The sequence below is a fragment of the Carassius carassius genome, chromosome 18 (genome assembly GCF_963082965.1).
Source record: "Carassius carassius chromosome 18, fCarCar2.1, whole genome shotgun sequence".
NCBI lineage: Eukaryota > Metazoa > Chordata > Actinopteri > Cypriniformes > Cyprinidae > Carassius > Carassius carassius.
This window is the reverse complement of record NC_081772.1, coordinates 19,023,647-19,048,866: the sequence shown is the minus strand read 5'-3', so window position 1 is coordinate 19,048,866 and position 25,220 is coordinate 19,023,647. Positions and strand designations below refer to the sequence as shown.

Below are 25,220 nucleotides of genomic sequence, written 5' to 3'. Positions count from 1 at the left end.
CTAAATCTATCAAAAACCGAATGGAAAATTAGTTTTGGAAAGGGCTAAAAATAGGCCTACGTTCACTTGTTGTTGTAGTGAATTGAATGACACACGGTCCAGCACGAGGTTGGGGAATTATAGGCTGTTCAGAAAAATTCACATTCATTATTAGGCTACTTTACTGCCTGTTTATCTCAGTAAGTCCATACGTTACGTATTATCTAAGTGCATTTGCATTAACGTTTAAGGAATTTCGTCAAAAATATAATATTTAATATACTTTTTAAATAAATAAAAAAATGCTAAATCTTTTTTTAATTATAACCAATTGTTTTCAAATGTCATGGATTTCTAACGAGAAGCACATGCTGAAGTAGTCTACAAATGGTTATTGAACACAGAATGTCCTCATTAATAAATATCTAGGCCTATATTTTCAAACAAATAATTGCAAATCCGTTTCAAAGTAATTACTAGGCCTATGTAATCTGCAAATACCGAATTGCTGGATTGAATCTATTAGGAAGACACCTTGTTATTGTTATTTCCGATATGATTCTTTGGGGTAGTGAGCATACGTTTTCACTATTATACACATTGTGTTCCTACTCAAACAGTGACGCATTTTACGCGCTGTGTTCAAGGAAACACCTCGGACAAGATCTCCACCAGCCAATGCGAGCAGAGGGGGGATCATTTAAGAAATCACTGATATTACCAATGCGTCAAACATGAGCGTGTCAGCGGGACCCAGGGCGCGTATAAATACCGCGAGGCGACCCGGAGAGAGCTAGTCCTTTTGGAGAGCGCAAAGACAGCGAGGAACTCCTCATTTCACTTCAACTGATATTTATTTATTTATCTATTTATTTATTCTGAGCCTTGCTTTGGGATGAACAGACTGCTTCTGAACTTCTTCTGGGTGGCAGCATTCAGCGCACTCCTGTCCGCGCCCGGGCTCCGGGCTTCTCCAGTGGTTGGACAGGAACCGATCCGCTGCGCCCCGTGCTCCCCGGAGCGGCTGGCCGAGTGTCCCGCGGTGGATGCCGGCTGTGAGGAGGTGCAAAAAGAGCCGGGCTGCGGCTGCTGCCTCGCTTGCGCGTTGAAGAGAGGTGACTCGTGCGGGATCTACACTGCGCCCTGCGGCTCGGGGCTCCGCTGCTTGCCCAAACCCGGAGAAGCCCGACCCCTGCACGCGCTCACCCGAGGACAGGCGGCGTGCACGGAGAACCCCGAACCTGATCAGAACCAAAGCGACAACACACCAGGTACCAGCACTGTAGCCTTTCATCCTAATAGCTCCTCGTGAGGACACAATAGTCCTCGTGTCATCTTGCTGATTCAACCACTGCTGAGATTTCATCAGCGTTGACAAGCCACTTGGATATTTAAGATGTTTAGATATGCATTCAATATTCTAATAAATAAATGGCGAACAGTAGGATCGACTACTGAAACGGAACTTCAGTTTAAAAAAAAAACATTTTAAATCTGATTTATTAACTATTAAATGTGAATGTAAAAGCGTGCAATCTGTCGAGTTCCATATAGCGCAATGCAAATTGACGCCAATGTCAATAGTAACCTATAGGCTTATTTTAAAAAGAAAACAACAACACCTCACACACACACACACACACACACACACACACACACACACACCTTCGGTGGTGTGTTAATTTGTAAAGAAAATTATAAACTGAAATGATAGTAGGCTACTTGTCACACTGTATCGATTTACCGGTTGAAACGAATCTTAATGGGAAGCACGTGAGCGACGTTCCGTTTTTATGGTTACGTTCCCAGGCGTCTTCTATTCTGTTAATTTAGCGCCTTTTTCTCCAAAATATGCGCTTTGACCAATTGATCAGTTTTATCATTAACGAGAGGAAAAAGGAAAATAATTGATTCTAATCATCAAGATTAGAAGGTCTGGTCCTGCCACCCCGCCAATAATGCCCTTCTTGTGTTTTCCTTTCAGATCACTCCGAGTCTCATAACGGGCAAACAGCAGTGAATGAGGGCAGCTCAGGGGTCTTCGTGACCGGGCACGGCAAGCCCTTCGACCCGCGGGTCATCACTGCTAAGGAGAGCATGAAGGCCAAAGTCAACGCGATACGCAGGAAACTCGTGGAGCAGGTGAGCTTAAAGCACCTCATTTTAATGGATCCAAAAGAGACGCGTAAAGGTTTATTTAGGGAAATAAAACGAGACTCCAGTACCATGTTTGGCCACAAGAGGGCAGTAGAAGTTTTCTTGAATATCGGCTATATTTGGGATGTTGTGGTTTAATGCAGTGGTTTAATGCATTTTCTGTGCAATTGCATTTAAGAGTGAGTGTACGTTCGATGGGCTTAGCCCCCAAACAATTTGTCTCGAGGTTGTGTAAAAAAAAAAAAAAGAACCCTTTATATATATATATATATATATATATATATATATATATATATATATATATATATATATATATATATATATTTATACATTTTATAATTAAAATGATGAAAGTATTGAATAAAATAAAAAGTTTGTATAATGTATTATTGTTATTACAAACAATAACAATTATTAATAATTATTTATAGTAATAGTTTTCATTATTATTAGTAGTAGCAGTTGTTATAAAAATATGGTAAAGTATAGGGTCCAATTCTCACTAAAAGCTAGTTGCTTATTAGCAAGCCTATTATTAACATATTGGCTGTTTATTAGTGCTTATAAAGTACATATAATGCATGAGATCCATAATCCTACCCAATACCCTAAACCTAACAACTACCTTATACACTATTAATAAGCAGCAAATTAGGACTTAATTGAGACAAAAGTCATAGTTAATGGTTAGTTAATAGTGTGAATTGGATCTTAAAATAAAAGTGTGACCAGTTATATTAATAATAACACTAATAATAATAATGTCTTAAACAGCTGAAACCATTTTATTTTAAAACCTCATTCACAACCATTAAACAAACGTCTGTGTTTTTAGAGCTATTTGAAAACCCGTTTTATTTCAAAGATGTCTCTTAAATAGCCATATTTGATCTTTCTAGGGTCCTTGTCATATTGAACTGCAGACAGCCCTTGACAAGATCACTAAATCACAGCAGAAACTGGGAGACAAAATGAACAGATTCTACCTTCCCAATTGTGACAAGCACGGTTTCTATAAAGTCAAACAGGTAAGAAGGAGAGCCTTGTGTGCAAGTATGTGTTACAGAAACCACCTAACGTCTTTGGGATCTAAATCTTAATGTGGGATATTCATCAACATGATGATATACGTGTGATGATGGCCGAGTGTTAGAACCACACTCCACTGAGAACTGTGTTTCTAGAGAGTGAAACATCCCGTCTCATGCTCACTCTCTCTGTCTGTCCTCTTCGCAGTGTGAATCGTCTCTGGATGGTCAGAGGGGGAAGTGTTGGTGTGTGTCATCCTGGAACGGAAAGAAGATTCCTGGATCAAGTGACCTGCCAGCAGATGCCGAGTGTCCCGAGGAACTCAACCACTGATCTGTGTCTCACACACATACATATTAAACCACTGATTTTTATCATTATATATATATATATATTTCAAATATCTTAGTATTTATTTATTGTTAGTGGTGGTATTTAATTCAGGTACACTGTTTTTGATTTGTAAACTCCCTAAACTCACCGAAAAAAAGAAAGAAAAAGTAAATCTATTTTTATGTAAAGAAAATTAATATGCATGTTACATGAAGTACCCATACTTATTTATTTAAACTGAATGTATTCATTTCGATATCTGGATAAGAATATTTATTCTTTATGCCTTATACATATTTTTGTATGGTGTAAATCTGTATATTTTGCTGTATATAGATTTCCTTCAGGCTTGCTTTGTTGGAAAGGAATGATATGGAAAAAAGCACTGCATGACCAAACCTCTTTGTCACTGTCCGTACATTGCCATATTTTTTTATACTGTACATGTTTTTAGTATTATATTTTACTAATTAATACAATTTTTAGTAATTCTGTTTTTTACTTGCAAAAGTATTGATCTTCACAGCTTTTGAAACGGGTAACTGCCTGTTCCTACCTCTGCCTTTTTTTTAATCAAGTGTTTGTAAATTACTTGTCTGTATGATCAAAGTGAGGTTACAGTCTTGCTGTATTTGTCGATCACATTTATTTTTTTAAGGAATGAGGAAAAGAGATTCAGATGTTGCTTCCCTCTAAAGCAGTCGCTCAAGTGTATGATATATTTTTCATAGTTTGTAATTGTAAGTCATTGTGTGAAACAACAACAACAAAAAATAACTAATAAATCATCTTTACAAGCAAATCAGTGTCTGCCGTTTAAACTCGCCTTCGGGTCAAACGAGAAGCTGCGGTGAACTATGAAGCAAGACTGAATCAGACTCGATTAGTAATATCCGGACAAAACACCTGAACATAATGCGAAAACGGTTAACACTCACCAAAAAGTGCAAAAATCTCTAATTCTCTCTCTGGATTTCTCCTGCCAAGCTTGATTATGTTCTGTCTAGTCTATATTTAAAACTGCCAGCAGGCAGAACTGTGTATGTGTGTGCATATGTGTCCTTATCGTGGTAATCTCAAAAGGGGTGGACTAACTTTAGCTCTGTATTTTGGGGAACCGGGCTCCACTCTCTCTATGGTGCCTTTGACCTGGGCTGTGTTTTTGCTGGCCAGCCAGCAGTACACCCTCCTCTTTTTCCTGATGACCAGCCTCCGCAACACCACCATTTTACACCTTTATCTCAATTTTGTAAACCGCAGGAGACAACATTGAGTTGCTTCATTGAAAATATCCAGCCCTACCTGACATTAGGGGTGTCTAAATTACTTGATTGGTAGCAAACAAATCAAATCATGCAAGTAATTGTAACACCTCGTTTGTGGTTTTGCGATTAGTATTTTCATGGAATTTTAGAATTCATTATGGACACCTAAAATTAAGTTTGTAGAAAAAACAGTACCTTCCTGAGTGTTTGACCTCATCTATATGAGTGATTTCATTTCATGAATTGTGGCATCGCAGCTTCTTTTTTGAGAATTGGCAGCGCTGACATGGCTTGGACAAGCGAATAACTATGCTAATGTGAATGGGGTCTCTGTGTGTAGGTTTGAGGAGTAATGACCTGTGTGGGGCTCAAGCTAGAGTGTGAAATGAAGCAGTTCAAAGATGTTGACCCTGTTACACACAAGATCTTAAATCTCCATTGCCCCCGGCACTCTGTTATACTAATGACAAAATTACTGTAGCTAGCATATACGCTTTCTGTGAAAGGACCATTGTTTTGAAACTGTTGATGGTGACACTAGTCACCTTAAAATGAATGAATGCGAACCAAACACTAAAAACTAATCTGACCTAAATACTATAGGGATAGTTCACCCATAAATAACAAAAAAAAAAAAATCTGTTATTTCCTCACCCTCATGTCATTGCAAATCTGCTGAACTGACAAAACATTTGAACAACATTGGACTCCACTGAATGTGCATATGCAAATTGACAGAATTTTCATTTTCAATCCCTTTAAAATTGCAATTCCATTTAGTAGAAGCTTTGAAATTACAGTCTGTCAATGTGTTTACATTTTTTTATTTAAAAAAAAGACATTAAATACAAATTATATTTGAACGAAAACATTTCCTTTCTTGAAGGAAGAGATAGCTGTATAATTTTAGTAGTTTAGTAACATAAAAAGCTTTTAAAATAATAAACATTTTAAATGAAAGAAAAAAAGCAATTACCCGTGAACGGAGGGATCTTTAAAAGTGACTTGCGGGCGAGAGACCCTGGCATTGCACAGAATGAGGATGGCAAGCTTTCTTGAAGATCACCTGGCTTGAACATTGACCTTGATGTTCTTTGTAACACAAGCTTGGCCTCAGCTTTACTTATTCTTAGCGTTCACTTTACTTTAGCTCAGTTTATCTTAGGTTAGCTAAAGTTAAGCTTAGATTTAGCTTATAGAAAGGCCTACATAACCTGAAGATTCAAACTAAAGAGTTCTAAAACAAAATGATTCGAGGACAGCATCTTTGCTAAGCTAACAAATGACACATTGTACTCAGCTCTGTAGATAAACAACAAATCTAAAACAAAACAAAAGACTTTAGTGATTATATTCCCAAAAATATGCTGAGTTCTATGTTTCACTACTGTGCAATCAACAGGTCATTGAATTGTTCTCAAAGACATAGTTTGGATCAGCTTATATTTCTTTCTTGGATAAATAATCTTTTTAGCATAAAGTTCACATGCCTCTTTAGACATTTAGCTGGCCTGAAGCAAAATATATATTCATATAAAAAATGTTTACAAGTCATAATTACAAGGTAAGGAAGGGTTTATAGCTTAGCATACTCTTTCCCCATAATCAAGTCAGATAAGGTGTAGCACCAAACATTTTTGTTTGTCATTTGTTTAGATGTTGGGAAAGGGGTGAGCTTTTTGTCGATGCTATGCTAATGAGCTAACGTGTGGGCTACCTCTCTGGCACCCTCCACCTTTCAAGTCTTTTCTCAGGAGGTCAGTTTTGAGACAACACAAGCCCTGGTTATCCAACATGGCTGCCATGTTAGCCTGTAGCTTTCCTACTGGGATTGATTTTGATGTTTAGAGAGAGAGAGGGTGAAAAAACCCTGCGACACATTTTCGCACAGGTTTTGTTAAGGCATCGATTTCACAAACTGCCATAGCTATGCTGATTTCTCAGCGGTAATTCAGGGCACTGTAGCGTTACGGTTACATTCAAACCCATAAACAAGATGCCGCGCAAGATACATGCTTTCAGCAAACGTTTAGAAATGTGATAGACAATGATAGTGAGCGACTGTGCTTCATGATGTTTTGAAGGTGAGATAAGGCCCACATGGAGCATATCACTGCTGTCCTGGTGACACAAGCTAACAGCTATGTGTCCAATATAAGATATACTTAAAAAAAAGGGTGTTCACCTAAGTATGTCCTGGTATGGAATCGTTTACAATTGGACGAATTGTTTTATTTATCTGTTGGCCGTAGTAAAAGGCTGGAGTACGTGTTCAGCAGGGGCAAAGTGCATGAAGTGCTTGTGCTTCAGATGGAGTCGATGGCTAGAGCCGTCTAGTGCCACGGAGCATGCCCAGTTTAAACGACCCTACACCAGGAGAGCAGAAACAGGAAGTGGGACTAAGAGAGAGCCGCTGGCAGAGAGCGATACACGCTGCAGCAGAACGGAGAAGGAACAAGTACAGAACATCCCTCACGTACACAAGAGTACACATGCTCAGACTTAGCGTACCATTACTGAGTTAAAATATGCTTGAACTTTTGACTATGTTCACATTTCCCTCTCAGGATACACTCCAGAACTGAAGACATGACACTCTCTCTGTCTCCTCTTCTCATTCTCCCCACTCTCCTGAAGTGTAAAGTGAGTTGCTGGTCACGTGAGTCCATGCCTCAGCATACAAGTAGGAGGTCAGCTTTGGGACAGCACTTTAGAATTTGTATTCATGTGGTTCTTCAGGGGAGATATCCCTCTTTGTCTCCCTGTTTCCATCGCTCTGCCTCTCCCTTCCCTTCACTTTGACTCCATGTTAATACAGTGGACTTTCTCCTTTCCATCATAGCCGGGTATGGATTGTCCGTACTTGTCTACACACCAGCAGTAACCTCTTTTGCGCCCTTTGGATGGACTGCACTGTGGGGAGAGTGGGTGAGACAGGAAGAGAAATGCATAACCATATGATATTTGGACGGGTATATGCAAAACAGACAACATGCTCCAAATGGAAGAGACAGTGGCATAAACACATATTTCTCATCACATTGCACGTAGGTGAGAGAGAGTAACAGGAATACTAGAGCCAGAGAGAGAAAGAGGGAGAAAGATTGGGGTAAAGGAATGCCAGAGGGGATTCAAGGGGAAGTCTGTAAGGAATAGAAGGACAGAGCAGTATACAGTATACACAATATGCATTCTCTTTTGTAACTTATTATTAAAACTTAATAATAAGGCACACTGATTATGATTTGTTGCCATTTACAGTATTGTGTCCTGATAAATAAAAAATTTGCCTGAAATTATAGAAAAGAAGATCGACTTACTGTGTATTTATTCTTAATGATGATAAATTAGCTCACATATCACATTACAGAAGCTAAAAATGTTCCAATTAAACATTTCCCTTTCTTTAAGTTTTCACTTAGATTTTGAAAAAGCTACCAGCTTTTTCTGCTTTTTTACATGGACACTAGGTTGCACGTAAAAAAATGTGTACATACATTTCATCATCAGTATAGTACTCACTTGAATTTTCTTAATTAAAGCAACAGAACAAGAGACGGAAACATCAACAACAGACGACCGCGATCAATTTTAAACCAGTTTACAGACATTTTTATTGCTTATAACTTCTAGAAAAAAATAGCGCAAACACTGTGCTAGTCAAACATCGCATCTAAGTTGGAAGAATCCATGCCTGCCATTCAGTGAGTGTGTTTATGTGTTTATGAGAAATAGAAAAATCAATGCATCAAACAATCTGCCTTCTGTGGTTCAGGGGAATTTAACGGACACAGTGAGTTGTACACACATACAGTACTGTAAAATGATCTGCAGTGTGTTTACACGCAAGTTTTGACAACTTGTGAATATCAAAATACACATAAACACACACAACCCAGGTTTGCTTTTATGAGAGGCTTAAATGTCTCTGTCAGCCTGCTGCTGAAGAAATTGTTATTTTGCGTTCATAAAAACAGTTGAAAGTGAGAGGTTAAATTCGAACAAGCTAAAATATTTGCCATGGACTGTTAAAGAGCTTCTAGGACTATTTTAGGAAACTGGCATCAACTCAAAGTCATCTGGAGCTTATTATACTACACAGGCAAAACAAACACACACACATACACACAAACAAACATGCACACCCGCCCACACACACATCCTCGGTGGTATATTCATTAGTGAAAATCTATTCTTTCAGACACAAGGGAAAGAAAGAAAGAAAGAAAGAAAGAAAGAAAGAAAGAAAGAAAGAAAGAAGGAAAGATAAACAGACATTGTGCGATGAAGGAGTGGATGAGTCAGAGAGAGAGAGAGAGAGAGAGAGAGAGAGAGAGAGTGAAAGAGATCAAAAGCAGTTTCATTGAAAGAGTACCAAATTAAAATACCTCAAGCAGAACAAGAGCAGTCTGGGAATGAAACCTGGCTTCCACAATGGGTTGCTTCAAATGTTCATCCTTTCAATTTCTCTCCACACCCACTCTCTGTTTTTGCTATAACAAATATTTATATTTGCCTATATAAGTAACATATCACTAGACTTTTAATTTTTAGCTTTTGGTTATGAGTTTGTCCGAATCTGAACAAAAGAGAAAGAATAAGTGTACAGGAAGCCAGTGCTTAATTTGTAAATTAAGTCCCAGAGCTAGGACTGGAAAAAAATAAATTAAACAGTAAACAGTTACCTTTTGTACTTTTTTAAAATGTTGCAAATTATTGACCACGTTAACATTATACTTGCTTATTCATCAAACATATGGTCATTGCATCAATGTCTTGCAGGGGCATATGAGGTATGGGATCCACTAAAATAGGTGCTGGATCCAATTCCAGAGGAGGTAGATCCAGATCCTGCTTGTTCCGGCACAAATTAAGCCCTGTAGGAAACTAATCAGTGCTGAGCTGCTATGTATTAGGGGAAGGCCTAATATCATTATATCATTATACCTAATATCAATAATCCATTCAAACTGTACAGGCACACAGGATGCTTTCTGTTTGATGTAAGAGGGACAAATAATGACTAAAGCAAAGTATTTCATTGTACTGCTTACCACCTAATAAATGTGATATCTTTAATGTAAATAAAAGTTTTTGTCGCATATGACACAATGAGCAACAAGACTAATTGTTGAATGCACAATTTCTATGTATTTGCTGCCCCTGAGTGAAATCTCATTAGTTCCAAATCTTGCTCCACATAGCAACATAGTGAGTGTGTAGTTAAGACATGTTGTAATACTCTAAATGGCATCCCATATGACCAGCGAGTCAAGTACATCACACATTACAATACTGTACATACCCTCAAAACACATAATGGCTTGATTGATGATTGATTACTGCATGTCTAAGCATGTATGTATCGGAGAAAGATAGAGAGGTATATGTAGGGTGTGGGGCACACCACGTCAGTGTGCGATTTCAGTAGTGTGCAACACAACAGACCTGTGTGAATGTGAATGTCTATGTAAGAGAAGGAGAAACTGTGTGTATATGTATGTGTAACTGTTCTGTATGTGTGTGTGTGTGTGTGTATATATATATATATATATATATATAAACATATACATATATATACGTATATATGTGTGTGTGTGTGTGTGTCACAAAGCAAGCCTCAGTCAGTCAACACTGGACCATAATGATGCCCTTATGGGCAGCAGGAAGGCGGAAGGGCATTAAAAGCAGCCACAGGGTAAACACAGACTCATAAAACACACAAACACACACACATTCACAATATGTGAATGGAACAACTGGATGTGAATTAGAACGGTGGTTGTTTTCTTTGCCAGACTATGAGCAGTGTATGCAGTATGTCGTTTGGGATAGATGCTGCCCCTTGAGTACATGATCATTGCATACTCATTTTGTTGCAACTGCAAGCACAGACACTAGACTAATAAAAAGTATGAATATATATATCAACAGAGCCTACAAGTCAAAAATCAGAGACAAACTGAAAGTCCAGGAAGAGCTATTTTGGAAAGGCCTGTGTCTTTGCGAAGTGTAGTATGAAATATATTATGTGTTTGGTGCATGGTTGACCATAACTGTGTATTGGTGTTTGAGTGAGAGCATGTGCACCCTGGATCATTCCCAGCAATGCCTGGCATTCGCTTCTAGTCTCTCACCACGCATCACTGAGATCCTATTCAGCATGAGAGCTTAAGTGGACTGCCTGGCCCTGGGAGAGCTAGGAAAACCAGTGGATAAGGTGGCCAAGCAATGCTCCAGCCTAGCGCAGAAGTACAGTAACCTAGGTGAGAGATTTGTCTGGATTGGGATGGGTGGAGGGGGGATGGCGGCACTGGGGCCACCATGCCTGGCCTCCACTAACACACTGAGCCAATTCATATAATCAAGGCTAAAATTAGCATGGATTGGACTGTGCTATCCCCAGGAATGGCCTTCAGACACACATACCCCCACATACATATACAAACGCTCCCATTACAGATCTTATTCCGGGGAGTGTAGGGACACCCAGGCATCCAGGACATCTACAGTTTACTTGTGTGAGTATGTATGCACAGGAGTTTGTGCAAGTTTATTTTTAATGGCAAAATAAAAATTAATGACTCCGATCTCAGGGTCGACCAAGACTCAGGCTTCAGCTCACCACGATGGAAGCAAAGGGATTTCAGTTGGGAGTCATCTGGAAGCGAATCTGATCAGCTTGATCTTCATCAAGGACACTCTCATGTATGGACACAGCCTTTCATACAGATGTTCTTCTACTATTACCAGAGTTCAAAGCACAGGGGTTTGATCTTACAAAACAAACTAGGATATATTTGTGCAAGCCAGAGACAGGAGAGGATGTGGCATGGCTTGAATGTGTTATGTTGTTTGTGCTCAAGTATACGGTTTGTATTTTGCTGGTTTGTTATGTCTCCTGCTATCACTGTAAAACTAACTTATAGTGATTGATTATTTGTTTTGTTAACCTGTCACTGTCCTTTCTTTCAAACATGGATTTTAAATGGCCATGGGATAGTCACGTACAGCAGAGTACAGAGGGCAGGAACAGGATTGGAAAATGTCAAAGCCAGATTTGCTCTTACAATTACTGACAGAACATGAGAACGGTCGCCAAAACTTTATTTGTTACAGGTGCCACTATGAATCTCTCTTAGGCACTCATGCAAACCATCTGCAAGACCCTTGTCTATCCCCTTAAGGGGTTTGCTGAGACCTGAGACCTTGAGACCTCAACTTATCACTTTCTCTTCATTCTGAGATCTAGCCCTGGAGCACTGCCTGTCTTATCCAAAAACCCATGGTCCCTTTAATGGGTTACATGTTCAATGGAACCACATGCTATTAAGCATGTGTGCGGGTATACAACTGCATATGAGTGCACCCCAGTGCACAGAGATAGGCTCCATACTTTGTAGATTCAGCGTGAAGCAGCTCCTAAGCAACATGTGTTTCACATTGATTCTAAATCTCATCCTCTTTTTGAAACCTTTTCATCTCTATCTCTCCTTTTCTCAGTAACCACAGTGTTGTCATTAGGCCTTCATGGGTCACTGCGGTATCTGTCAGAGTGGTATTTGTTTTTAAAACCCAACAACAAATAATTCCCAAATTCACCCAAACTCATTTGGGCCATTCAGACAAGGCCCTTTGACTCGCGTTCTTAATAGAGGGTTGCGGGTGACTCACACATTTCCGAGAATTGCATTTGCCCCCACCAACTACCTTGTTCAGACTCACTCATGCACCCTGTCAATTGAGGAAACAACAGATATTTTCAAGAACCAGCATGCACATATAAATAGGCCCCCACCCAATTTCCAATACTGTTGTGACAGTTGCCATGACAGTTAACTTATCGTCTTGTACATGGATGGTGGTAGAATAATAGTTTGAGCAGCTGAGCTGATTACAGGTTACATGTTTGATCCCAGGTAAGGATGGCCTAAAAATAGGATCCCTATTTCCCCCTTGAACAAGATAATTAGTCAAATGGGAGATAGGCCCTGTAATTGGTGCAAAGTAAGTGACTTTAAATAAAAAGCATCTGCAAAAGATAAGTCAAGGCACTTGGTTTAAAGGTAATTACCTGTTTTTTCTTGTAGAAACCCTTTTGGTCACAGTTTGGAATGTGGAAGCCTCCTGGGTTCAGCACATTTGAGATCTTAAAAGTCTTCATAACACTCTCCATCTTTCGACGACACGGGCCCTGTACACAGACAATGCAAAATTACAGGAAATATCCTACTTACAAACATGTCAGGAGATTTGAGAGACAAACAAGGAGAATGGGAATATAATTTACTCCACTCCAATACATGCTTTGTCTCAAAAATGCATGTTGTTGGAAGAACAGTGAGTGCTTACATATTCAGTTTCTCCCTTTGACTCCAGACTGAAGTTGTGAATATCTGTATGAACTGCAATGGAAACTGGTTCTCCTTTAAAGATCTGACTTTTCTTGTTTTGATCTTTTTTAATAATCACTTCTTTGGGGTGCGGCATATGATCTATGGGTTTTATTGCATTCCTCTGCCCTCCCGGTAAGTCCCCGGAAACAATTGTTGTGTCCTGGACTGTCTCAGCAACCCCTGCGCCTGTTGTCCTGGTATCATTGGACACCTGTTCCTCTCCTTCCTCCTCAGGGTTATCTGAATCAAAGGAGAAGTGTATTGATAAACAAGAACAATCTGACAATTAACAAAAGCATAATTTGTACAACAGCATGTTTGCATTAAACAGAATAGCACAAGAGGTCCAATCCTGATCCTGGAGGGCCAATGTCCTGTAGATTTTAGCTCAGTCCTGCCCCAACATGAAGAAATGTCTAGCAATCCTGAAGACCTTGATTAACTGGTTTAGGTGTGTTTAATGAGTATTGGTCTAAACTCTGCAGTATAGCGGCCTTCCAGAAGCAGGATTGGACAGCCCTGGAATTGCATAAACCTAAACATCTAACGACATACAGTAGTTCAGTGATGACGTCAATTTGTAGGCCATTCCAGATGGCTAATTCGCCATCAGATCCCTTGGGAATATCTCATGGGTTGGGGTTTTAGCATAGTGGTTTTCGATTTATGAGTAAGGTTTAATGTGGTTAACACTACTTGAAAAGCCTTACTGAGTCATACCTAAAACCAGAATTGTGCAGTCGTTGTGTTTATTTAAAATGTAAGTTGCTACATAAAGACTACACTACTTGTCCGATTCGTCAACCCTGTGGTAATTGTAGTCGTTATTTAGCAACATTTATTCTTTGAAAAAAACTCAGAAGCTTCCAAATGCAGTTCTGAGCTATGACTGCGTAACTTATGCAGTAGAACAAAATGTGAAAGTCTCTGCAAGTAATGTTTACCACAGGCCTTATTTTACTCATAAATCGAAAAACCGCTATTCTAAAAAACCATTGGAAATTCCAGAGGGAACCCATGGCTAGAAAATGCTAATTCTCTTCCAGATTTTTTGACTACAGACTGAAAAGCTCTATTCTAAGGTTTTTTAGTTGCTTTTACAAGGACACATTTACACTATAAAGTATAAATGCTCGTATGAAAGAAGAGAAAGAGATATAGAGAGGGGGGATGGGGAACCAGAGGAGTGATAGTATTTATAGTGCACTAAGATACAATCGTTATAGGCAGAGGACAGACCACCTGACCCCAAACCCAGAAACCAAATACGGCTTCAGGACGGAGCGTTTGCCTGCCTTCACTAACATGGTTCGGTAGGATGGTCTAACCAACAAACATCACATGCTTTCCTCTCTGTGCCCAGCTGAAGCTTTGCTGTGGGTGCTCACAAAATCTAATCAATGCAACTGTGGTTTCATTGTGGTTTAAATGTCCTTTCCTCTCATCCCACACCATTCCCCAATATGTGAACCCTATACTTATCCTACTAAATAACATTCAGATGTATTATTAGTGTATTTGTATCAACATCCCTATTTCACATAATTATTATTTACTTTTAACTACAAGACTCATTATAAGAATAGTTCAACCTCTGTCATCATCTACTCTTCCTCGTGTCATTAAAAACAAGTGTGAATTTGCAACTCAAAAGGCATTTAGGACAATGTTAAGGCTGCTCTTTTCCATACAATACAAGCGGATGGTTACCAGTGACTAACAAATAAAAAAATGTGATTACACTTTGTGTGATGTTTTGGGATGTTCAGATAGCATATGCAAAACTTCTTTGCTTCGTAAAACAAAGCACACTCATGTACAATTTCCATTGGTTCTCATAAAGACAATATCATGAAGGTGCAAAGTTGGAATGTGCACAAACATGAAGAGGATATTAAAGTTTTTTTTTAAAGCGAATAGTGGTTCTATTTGTTTTTAAAAAGTTAAAAGCAGTTATGTTCCTTCTAGAAAACTTTTGTAAGGCTTTTTCTATGCAATAACAACATGTCTACATTGGATGCAACAGATGAGTCTGTCTACACTGGACGCAACAAAGTGACAATGGCAAATCATTTTAATTTCATAAATAGAACAAGGTAGCAGTTTACTGTCAGTGATGTGTTGTGTCACGCCGCATCCAGTGTAGAAAGCATCACTGATTATAATTGGTTCTATAGCATTTTGTCGCATTGCACCGCACCGCTCAAAGACAGTGTAGACATGGTGTTAAGTCATATAGACTACTTGCATGCTGCCCTTTAAAGCATGACTGTGTCCAGTAGCCAACCAGTCCTTTAATGGAAAAGAGCAGCTTGGACATTATTCTAGGTACCATGGGGTTTAGAAATGTTTTGTGCAAGGATACAGTAAGTAGACGTTGATGCAAATTCCCTTTCATTTTCCCAGACAAAATATTTGCTCTTGTATGTCACTTTGATAAAAAAAACCTCTGCCAACAAGCTAAATGTAGAGAGCTTGTCGCCGACACTGATTTTGCAGGACAACTTCATCACTCTTTTAAATGTGTCTTTGAGCAGCCATTTATAGTGGACAAAATGTAAGCAATTGAGACATGATGTCGCAAACTGCACTCTAATTTCTGTTTTTACTAACTGCATGGTAATTTCTCAAATGCAAGCAAAAGCAGTTGACCAGTAAAGGGTCCAGCGAGGAGTGCATTTGTCAGCTTCAACAAATGCCTGGCGAGAGCGCTGGGCGAAGATAAATTATGGCATTGTTTAAACATGCTGTCCTCTTGGGGTTTTACAGCTCTTGTCTGTTGAGTAAATATTCAGTCTCTGGCCGTACAAAACAAAGCAGAGCTCTCGCAGGAACGAGACACTAATAAACAGCTGGAGCAGAAGAGAAAGAGATATTTAGAAAGAAAGACAAACAAAACCTGCCATTAAATATGGAAAGTGAGAGAGAAAGTCTGGGAGAGAGGGTGGTGGGACAGGACTGGCATCGATAGATAGATGAAGGTGCAAGTCAGAAAGATCTGAATATTGTGAAGTACTGTAGAGATAGTGGACAGAGTTCAGCAGGGTGGAAGAGTTAAGTAAAAACAGATTTTCCATGTGAGTGTATGTGAGTAAGTGCGCACTTGTGGCACACCAAACACTCCTCTGTAGCCATGGAAGCTGCTCTCCAAACCAGAATTAAACTATGCCTTCATTGACGCTGACATAACATCAACAACAACAACAGCAACTTCTGCAACATAACAACTCGAACAAGGTAAGTAATTGTAACGACGGTTAACAACATGAGCTACATGTTGTAGCCTGCTTCCATTGCATGACCCACCGTACATCTCACATAAACAAATACAGGACAGAGGAAGATAACGGAGGGCCATCTAATTCAGGAACTTGAAAAACATCAATATTTAACCACAGTGTAAACTTTTAGAACTTTTTAGGACTTTTTCCTGCACCTAGTGGCCAACCTAGTCACTCAACCTCACGTATTTGTTCAATCCCAAATGAGCAAACAATTTAGCATTTTGGCAAAACAGGCAGAATGTGAATGACAGGGTGAAACAGATGCAGGGTTTTTTCTTCTCTAAAGCAAAAATGAGAGACTATGCACAAGGCAGGTGAATTTCACTACCGAGTCTCGTGACAAGAGGGAATCTACCTCTTCAGAGAAATCTGCGCAATTAAGTATATAACTGTATACGCACAAACAACGTCATAACTCATAACCTCATGATCTTTCATTGCTCTTGCTACGCCACCATTCCCACCCAGAATCACGCTGGGCCACACTGGTACCAATCATAAATATCATAATTCATGTGTGGCAGAGCCATTGGGGCGGAGCCACGCACACCATGGCAATGGAGCCCTGCTCCGTGGTTGGCCTGAGTGTGTAATTACCATAAAGTGTGGTATGATGGGAAACGAGCACTGAAAAGCAGCATGGGCTCAAATGAAAGGGCAGCGAAGGGAGAAAACATGAGGTAAGGCACTACTGTAAAACAGTTGGCGCCCCCAAACTGCTTTTTAAAAGTGACTCTGGGTCCTAACAATAGCCTTTGTGTGTGTGACAATGTCATGGTTGATTGCTTCATCACATCACTGCGGCTCAGTCAAATAACTAGAGAGGGTAAAAACAAATTCAGTCGGGTAGCTTGACGTCAGTTATGACCAAGATCACCACTATTTTGGCTGTGTGGGTCCGCAGCCTTTCCTCTCTCAAGGAATTTATTTGGATGAATGTGTTGGCTAGGTGCATGCTAATAAATGTGTATTAAGAGATGCTCAATAAAATCTTTGGCACAGGTGGTGCTAGATCTACTGTATTCTCAGCTTGCTCATTAGGAAATGACTTTGACATATATGCCAAGGCCAAACATTTTCATTTCACTTGTTTCTTGACACTCTCAATGGAAAGCTCGGAGTTCCTGAGCCAGTAAACAGTTAGAGAGCATCATTCACAAAACGGTGATCTCCACTCTTCTGCAGGAACTATATATAAACGAATGTGGCATTCTTAACGATTGGGTTGGTGAAGCCAAATTTTAGTGCACACACAGATACACAGAGCTGTTTCTCTCTCCATCTCTGGCTCTCTCGCTCACACACACATACACACCACACACATAAAACGGCATAGAGAGGCTGCTGTAGCACTGAACCTCAAGAACAACAGTGGTAGTGTGGGGCCGTCTCATGGTGGCTGGACTTCATGACGACTGCCTGTTACCGGAGGTTGCTGCGTCATGCCAGTGTTCAGAATCTCTGACCTACCTGCTCAGGATGACCTACCAGTAGTTATGTTTAAAAATACAATATCTCATCAGGCAGAAAATAACCTGTTCGGTTGCATTACTGGTCTAATGTGATAAAAACACAAGCTGAACATGTAATGCAGAAAATACATATCAGGATGTAAACATGGGTAGCTGTGATCTTATTTGTATTGAGCAACCCACAACCCTAAAACCTTGTGCATACTGCATTCTGAGAGGTACATCTGATTTTTAGAACAACTATAAACTAGTGAAGACTGTTGGAGATGCTAATGTTTAAAGAATAGGCATATAGTGGCATGAGTGCAATAAAGCTTTGGGTATGTGCACTGCATCTAAAGAAATGTCAGTGAAAAAGCTCCCCAGCTCCCTACAGAGAGAGAAAGACCGGCCATGAGCGCAGAAACATTATTAACCTGTGAACATATTAACCATGTTATGCACAGCAGAGTAAACTCATACTGATACACAACTGAACGCAGAGGCCTTACACCCAACAGTGTGGATGGTGCTTGTTGGAAAGGTTAAGACACCACACATACACAGGCTGTAAATTATGGGGATTTGGGTGTCTGACCCCACTAATTAAGGCTTTTCTGCTGAAAAAAATAAATCTTAAAATAGTTACCTGGTCTCCCATCCTAGCTAAGCTGGTCTTTATCATGTTGATCCAATACATAAGCCCAACTAAAAACTTGGAGACTAAGACCATCTTTAACTATATATATATATATATATATATATATATATATATATATAAGTTGACTGTTCTTTAACAATACGTGTAGCCTATACAGTATATGTGTTTATATGCTTACCTGTATGTACATCCAAAATAAGTTAGATTACAGGTTATAGTCAAAAATGCACTTCTGAATAAATCTCCTTTCGCGTTCAGAAGTAACCATAGCAACAGTAGGCTGCTTGAGTGTGTATCAGACCCTACATATATGTAACGTAAGTGCGGTCATTACTTGTAATTTATTTAACATGCATAAAATAATAATAATAATAATAATAATAATAATAATAATAATAATAAAGTTTTCTTTAAACAGTCGTTGGCGTTTGGGTGGCTATCCCCCTTAAAGTAATTGAATAAACAGCACACTGCGCATACACACAGTACACGAGCGGACGCTCACGCTCACGCTGAGTGGTGCGCGCTTACCTTGTCCGTGCGACGGATTGCCGCTGTGCTTTTTGTCCGCACACACGCCCCGACCCTCCAGTAGAGCCTGCAGAGGTTTGCTCTCCCCTGGGCGATGTTGACAGCTCAGCCCGGTACCGCAGCGCCCTGTGTACACTCCGCACGCCTGGCCCTCGGTCAGCGGGCAAGTCATGCAGCACCCGCAGCCCGGTTCTTTTACCGGCTCGGCGCAGTCCCGGGGCAGCGGTTTACACAGCACCATTGCCCCGTCGTCACATGGCTCGCAGCGGACCACAGGGCTGACGCTTTCAGCCAGTCTAGCGAATGCTGCGAGCAGCGCGGTCAGGCAGAGCGCACACAGTCCCGTCATGGAGCCGAAGTGCTGAACGCGCGCACACTCACACTGGGAAGATGCGTTGAAAAAACGGTACGTCAGATCACCTCACCGGAATATACGATTACACTAAAGCCTGAGCTCTCAACATATGCCTTGGGAAAGTCGCGGCGCTTTGGTTGTGCTGCTGTCACGTCGGTTTGACTAGACTGTTAACCAGCGGCTGGGTCTCTCCATCTGTAAGTGAGTTTAAGTAGACCTTCAGGATTTATACAGGCAGGAAAAGCACGGGGACTAAGTCACTCCCCCCGTATGAATTATGTAGTCACCGGTCTCGGTCTTAAGGGACCGCACGCATCCTCTATGAAATCCTTCAACAGAAGAAATGGGTGAAAAAACGGGAATCTTGCGCGCGCTTTTAGACCGGTCATTGTTGTCGCACTTAGAAACGCCTAAGGACGTCGCAAAGCAAAGGTAATGTAACTAAAATATAATGCACATAAAAAATATCATTAACTTATGCAATCTTTTTTAAACTTTTATTTCTATTAGTTTTTTTTGTTTACCAACTACAAATGACATGCTGCTTGGATGTCCCACTGGGGTGGGGGGGGGGGTGCAATACCTTTATAGAGTGCGTGCCATTGTAACGATGATTCCTCACGCGTTAAATTCAGCATGGCGTCTAACCTGACGAAGGTCTACTGGATACACCCATCCATCTATTCTTCAAACCATTTGTCCTCTTTAGAGTCACAGTATTCGATACAGACACACACACAAAAAAGTTTAACAACAGAACATTAGAAAAATCAGGATGAAGGCAAATAAGATGTGCACAACATTTCTACATTTAGAACAAAAAATAAACAATAGAGACTTAAAGGCAGGGTAGGTAAAAAAATTTATAAAAAACTTTTTTTTCCAAATTTGTTTAAACTTTATTTATATATCAATACATAATTAAAATGTAAGTACTCTGAAAAAGAAAGTATAAAAATCGAGTGACTGTAGACCTCTCACGACTGTTTTAAAGACAGCTCATTATTTCCATTCACTCCACCCCCTCCCTTCTGGGTTCCGCTAAGTAATGTTATGTTAGCTATATTACGCAGCTACGTGTGCTAATGACGCATGCTTCATGAAAAAAATATGTATGATCAAAATACAAAAAGAAAGATTTACCTGTCCAGCAGAAATAAAGCCATCAAGGAGTCACTTTTCAGCCCCTTGAGTTCCCTCAGTTCTCGCCATCGCTGGAAAGCCACGCCGATATTAACTCGCGTTTTATTTCTTTGTTTAGCCAAAGACTTTTTGTTCATTGCCTTTTCTTGTACTGTTACTGTCTTCCTTTTTTTGCCTGGTTTGCCTTCACTAACTGCATAGGCTGGTACTGTGAATTTTGCTTGCTGTTTCTCTGCCATTGTTTTGGTATTCCTAGGATCCGTGCCTGTTGAATTCCTCAAATCAAACGTGCACGTGCAAGTGGGCAGGTCATGTGTGGCAAAAGGGTGGTTGCCATGGTTGCGAGAGAGTGACAGTCGCCTAAGCCAATCCTATGTTTCGTCCCGAAATGGAAATAATGAGCTGTGTTTAATACAGATTAAACGGTCTAGAGTCACTCGATTTTTATACTCTTTTTATCAGAGTACTTACATTTTAATTATGCATTGATATATATAGAAAGTTTAAACAAATTTGGAAGAGAGTTGTTTATACATGTATTACCTACCCTGCCTTTAATGCAATGGTCTCAATGACTTATAGTAAAATTTGTTCTATTCTAAGTATACAAAACGTTAAAAAACTAAAACAAAACCCAGACCAATTTTCTCCAAAGAATATAAGAGGAACTCTCTGAACACTGCAAAATAATGTGGAAAATGCACTTTGGGTGGTCAGGCATAAGTAGTCTCATGACACCTGCTTTACCAAGATCAGCCCATTCATCCATACAGAATCTTCACTGACCATTTACAACTTTTTACCATCCATTCATCCATCCAAATAGTAACCTTTACCCTTGTGACTCCTTATTGGGCCTAAGGAAGAAAACGGTCCTGCATCTGTCCATCCCTCTTTCTCTTTTTTGGTCAATCTCTCCTCACTGGGTGGTAATAGATGATTAGAGTGTGGGTTGGATGTTGGATTGTGCTGCTTCAGCGCTGAACACCCCTCCTGCCTCTGCTCTGTAATAACACAAAGTCTGTACAGGCTGCACAGTTCAGTGGCTCCAGCTTTGTGAAAATAAAGGCTTTACAGGCCTGACCTCTCAGTGTTGAGACTGGCCCACTGAAAACAAGAGGAGCAAGGAAATACCCCCCAGCACACACAACCCCACTAACAGCACCCTCTGCTACTAAGATTAGTTTTCTTATGACTCTGCATACAACCCGAATTCCGGAAAAGTTGGGACGTTTTTTAAATTTTAATAAAATGAAAACTAAAAGACTTTCAAATCACATGAGCCAATATTTTATTCACAATAGAACATAGATAACATAGCAAATGTTTAAACTGAGAAAGTTTACAATTTTATGGACAAAATGAGCGCATTTCAATTTTGATTTCTGCTACAGGTCTCAAAATAATTGTGACGGGGCATGTTTACCATGGTGTAGCATCTCCTTTTCTTTTCAAAACAGTTTGAAGACGTCTGGGCATTGAGGCTATGAGTTGCTGGAGTTTTGCTGTTGGAATTTGGTCCCATTCTTGCCTTATATAGATTTCCAGCTGCTGAAGAGTTCGTGGTCGTCTTTGACGTATTTTTCGTTTAATGATGTGCCAAATTTTCTCTATAGGTGAAAGATCTGGACTGCAGGCAGGCCAGGTTAGCACCCGGACTCTTCTACGACGAAGCCATGCTGTTGTTATAGCTACAGTATGTGGCTTTGCATTGTCCTGCTGAAATAAACAAGGCCTTCCCTGAAATAGACGTTGTTTGGAGGGAAGCATATGTTGCTCTAAAACCTTTATATACCTTTCAGCATTCACAGAGCCTTCCAAAACATGCAAGCTGCCCATACCGTATGCACTTATGCACCCCCATACCATCAGAGATGCTGGCTTTTGAACTGAACGCTGATAACATGCTGGAAGGTCTCCCTCCTCTTTAGCCCGGAGGACACGGCGTCCGTGATTTCCAACAAGAATGTCAAATTTGGACTCGTCTGACCATAAAACACTATTCCACTTTGAAATAGTCCATTTTAAATGAGCCTTGGCCCACAGTACACGACGGCGCTTCTGGACCATGTTCACATATGGCTTCCTTTTTGCATGATAGAGCTTTAGTTGGCATCTGCTGATGGCACGGCGGATTGTGTTTACCGACAGTGGTTTCTGAAAGTATTCCTGGGCCCATTTAGTAATGTCATTGACACAATCATGCCGATGAGTGATGCAGTGTCGTCTGAGAGTCCGAAGACCACGGGCATCCAATAAAGGTCTCCGGCCTTGTCCCTTATGCACAGAGATTTCTCCAGTTTCTCTGAATCTTTTGATGATGTTATGCACTGTAGATGATGAGATTTGCAAAGCCTTTGCAATTTGACGTTGAGGAACATTGTTTTTAAAGTTTTCCACAATTTTTTTACGCAGTCTTTCACAGATTGGAGAGCCTCTGCCCATCTTTACTTCTGAGAGACTCTGCTTCTCTAAGACAAAGTTTTTATAGCTAATCATGTTACAGACCTGATATCAATTAATCACTAGATGTTCTCCCAGCTGAATCTTTTCAAAACTGCTTGCTTTTTTAGCCATTTGTTGCCCCCGTGCCAACTTTTTTGAGACCTGTAGCAGGCATTAAATTTTAAATGAGCTAATTAAGTGGATAAAAGTGTAAAATTTCTCAGTTTAAACATTTGCTACGTTATCTATGTTCTATTGTGAACAAAATATTGGCTCATGTGATTTGAAATTCCTTTAGTTTTAATTTTATTAAAATTTAAAAAACGTCCCAACTTTTCCGGAATTCGGGTTGTATTTCTTCCTTGGTCTCCCACTCTCGATTTCTTATTGTCTGTCTGACTGTATGCCTCATGAATGCCTTCCATTTAAAGAATCTGCACATGAGGGTTCTCCTCTGGTCTCCAGGAGCATTCTGGGTATAGAATGCACAGTGCCTGCCTACTGTTTCTGCATGGATGTATAGACGATTCCTTTTCAGTGTAAGTCAGTAAACATGTAACTTCTCAAAATCATTCTATCGCATTTAGAAGCACTGTTTGTCGGTGTGTGCGAGTGTTTATTTCTGTGAATATTATTGCAGCTGGCTGAATGTTTATTGAAAATGCTGTGCTCCAAAGGACGGATGCCAAACTTCGGGCCTACATTTTAAGCTTCTCTTAGTCTTAATATCCTCTATAATCTATCTGAATCTTACACTCTTTATTTGAGTGTCAGCATGTCTCCAACACTCTGTCTCTCATTCACATTCCTCCGGCTGAACTCGGAGTTGGATGGCAAATCATTAATTGTCCATCATGCTATGCTGTTTGTCACATATGACAGCTGTCACTGCGACAATCATATAATACAGGGTTTCATCAGAGGTTTTTGGAGTGGGACGTAGGGAATGAGAGAAAGGGGTGGAGGGATTGATTTACTTGTTTTGTAGAAAACAACACATCCCTGATGGCATTGCCATTTTATAATATAAAGTGGAGCTGGAGAAATGAGGGGGCCCAGTGGAGCCAGTGAAATGATGGGCCATGGTGGAGACGAGGGAGCCAGAAGCCAAGGAAGAGCCAATGGGTCAAAGGACCAAGGTGGAGTATTGGACTCGGAGACTGAAGGCGGAGACAGGGGATCCTTACGCCTAGGCGGAGCTGGAGACTGGAAGTTTCGAGGCGGATCAGAGTTCTTAGATGGTGCAGAATGAGGGTGAGCTGAGGGACTGGCAGGAACCAGCAGAGACAGGGCTGAGGAACTGACTGGAATAAGAGGAGGCGGGAGAGGGAGGCTGGGTGGGAGCTTAAGAGTCATAGGGAGCTTAGGAGACACAGGAGAGCTGGACGGAACCAACAGAGACCCAGGAGATGTAGGAGAGCTGGACGGAACCAACAGAGGCCCAGGAGATGTAGGAGAGCTGGACGGAACCAACAGAGGCCCAGGAGACTTAGGAGAGCTGGACAGAACCAGCGGAGACTGAGGAGACGTAGGAGACAGGGCTCAGGGGAACTGGGAACAACCTCTCCAAACCATTCAATCAAATTGTCCACAAAAATGTCCAAACGTTCCTTAAAATAGCTCCCAGAGGCAAGTTGCAGCTCACCCTCAGTGTCGGCAGTGTGGGCGGGGCTTCCCTCCAAGCCCTTGATCTCCACGGGGACTCCCATGGCGATACACAGTGTTGTCGGCTCACACAACTGGTCAGTTTTTGCACTTGGGTTCAGCACCCGCTCCACGAAGGTGCTGAATTCCTCTGTGGGACCATTTGCTAGGAGGCGTGCCCTACATCGCTAGTTCAGGCTGTTAATATTAAAGATACAGAACTAACAGTGGGGAAATTGTGTATGCTAACTTTAGCCTGCTAGCACTGAAAGCATACATCCCATCCTCCTTGCAAATCGCCGCCCAAAACGATGCCTCCTGAACACATGAACTCGCACAGTCCAGATGACCAGAGACAACATTACTACCATACATCATGTGTCACTCCCCGGTGAGAAAACTTAACAGCAATGTTAGTAACAGTATTACAATACCTAGGAAGGAAGGCCAGGTTTTTGATGTTTGCCTGCGATTGTCGCTTTGTCTGCACAGCTTACGTGAATGTGCTGATGGCGTATCCTGTCTGCACGAACAGGGAGTGCAGAGG

General features: G+C 40.6%; 2 protein-coding genes across 2 annotated transcripts; one reads left to right on the top strand and one right to left on the bottom strand.

Annotated features, from left to right (window-relative positions):
• Nucleotides 1–721: 721 nt before the first annotated feature.
• On the top strand, nt 722–3,997 carry igfbp1a (insulin-like growth factor binding protein 1a). Its single transcript, XM_059498924.1, has 4 exons — nt 722–1,250; nt 1,964–2,121; nt 3,036–3,164; nt 3,373–3,997. Exons 1-4 carry the CDS (start codon nt 875–877, stop codon nt 3,496–3,498), a joined length of 789 nt encoding a protein of 262 aa, XP_059354907.1. The 5' UTR covers nt 722–874; the 3' UTR covers nt 3,499–3,997.
• A 3,077-nt stretch (nt 3,998–7,074) lies between these two features.
• Nucleotides 7,075–19,664, bottom strand: igfbp3 (insulin-like growth factor binding protein 3). Its single transcript, XM_059498923.1, has 4 exons — nt 19,087–19,664; nt 13,116–13,399; nt 12,838–12,957; nt 7,075–7,676 (listed from the first exon to the last, which is right to left on the bottom strand). Exons 1-4 carry the CDS (start codon nt 19,433–19,435, stop codon nt 7,557–7,559), a joined length of 873 nt encoding a protein of 290 aa, XP_059354906.1. The 5' UTR covers nt 19,436–19,664; the 3' UTR covers nt 7,075–7,556.
• Nucleotides 19,665–25,220: the final 5,556 nt, after the last annotated feature.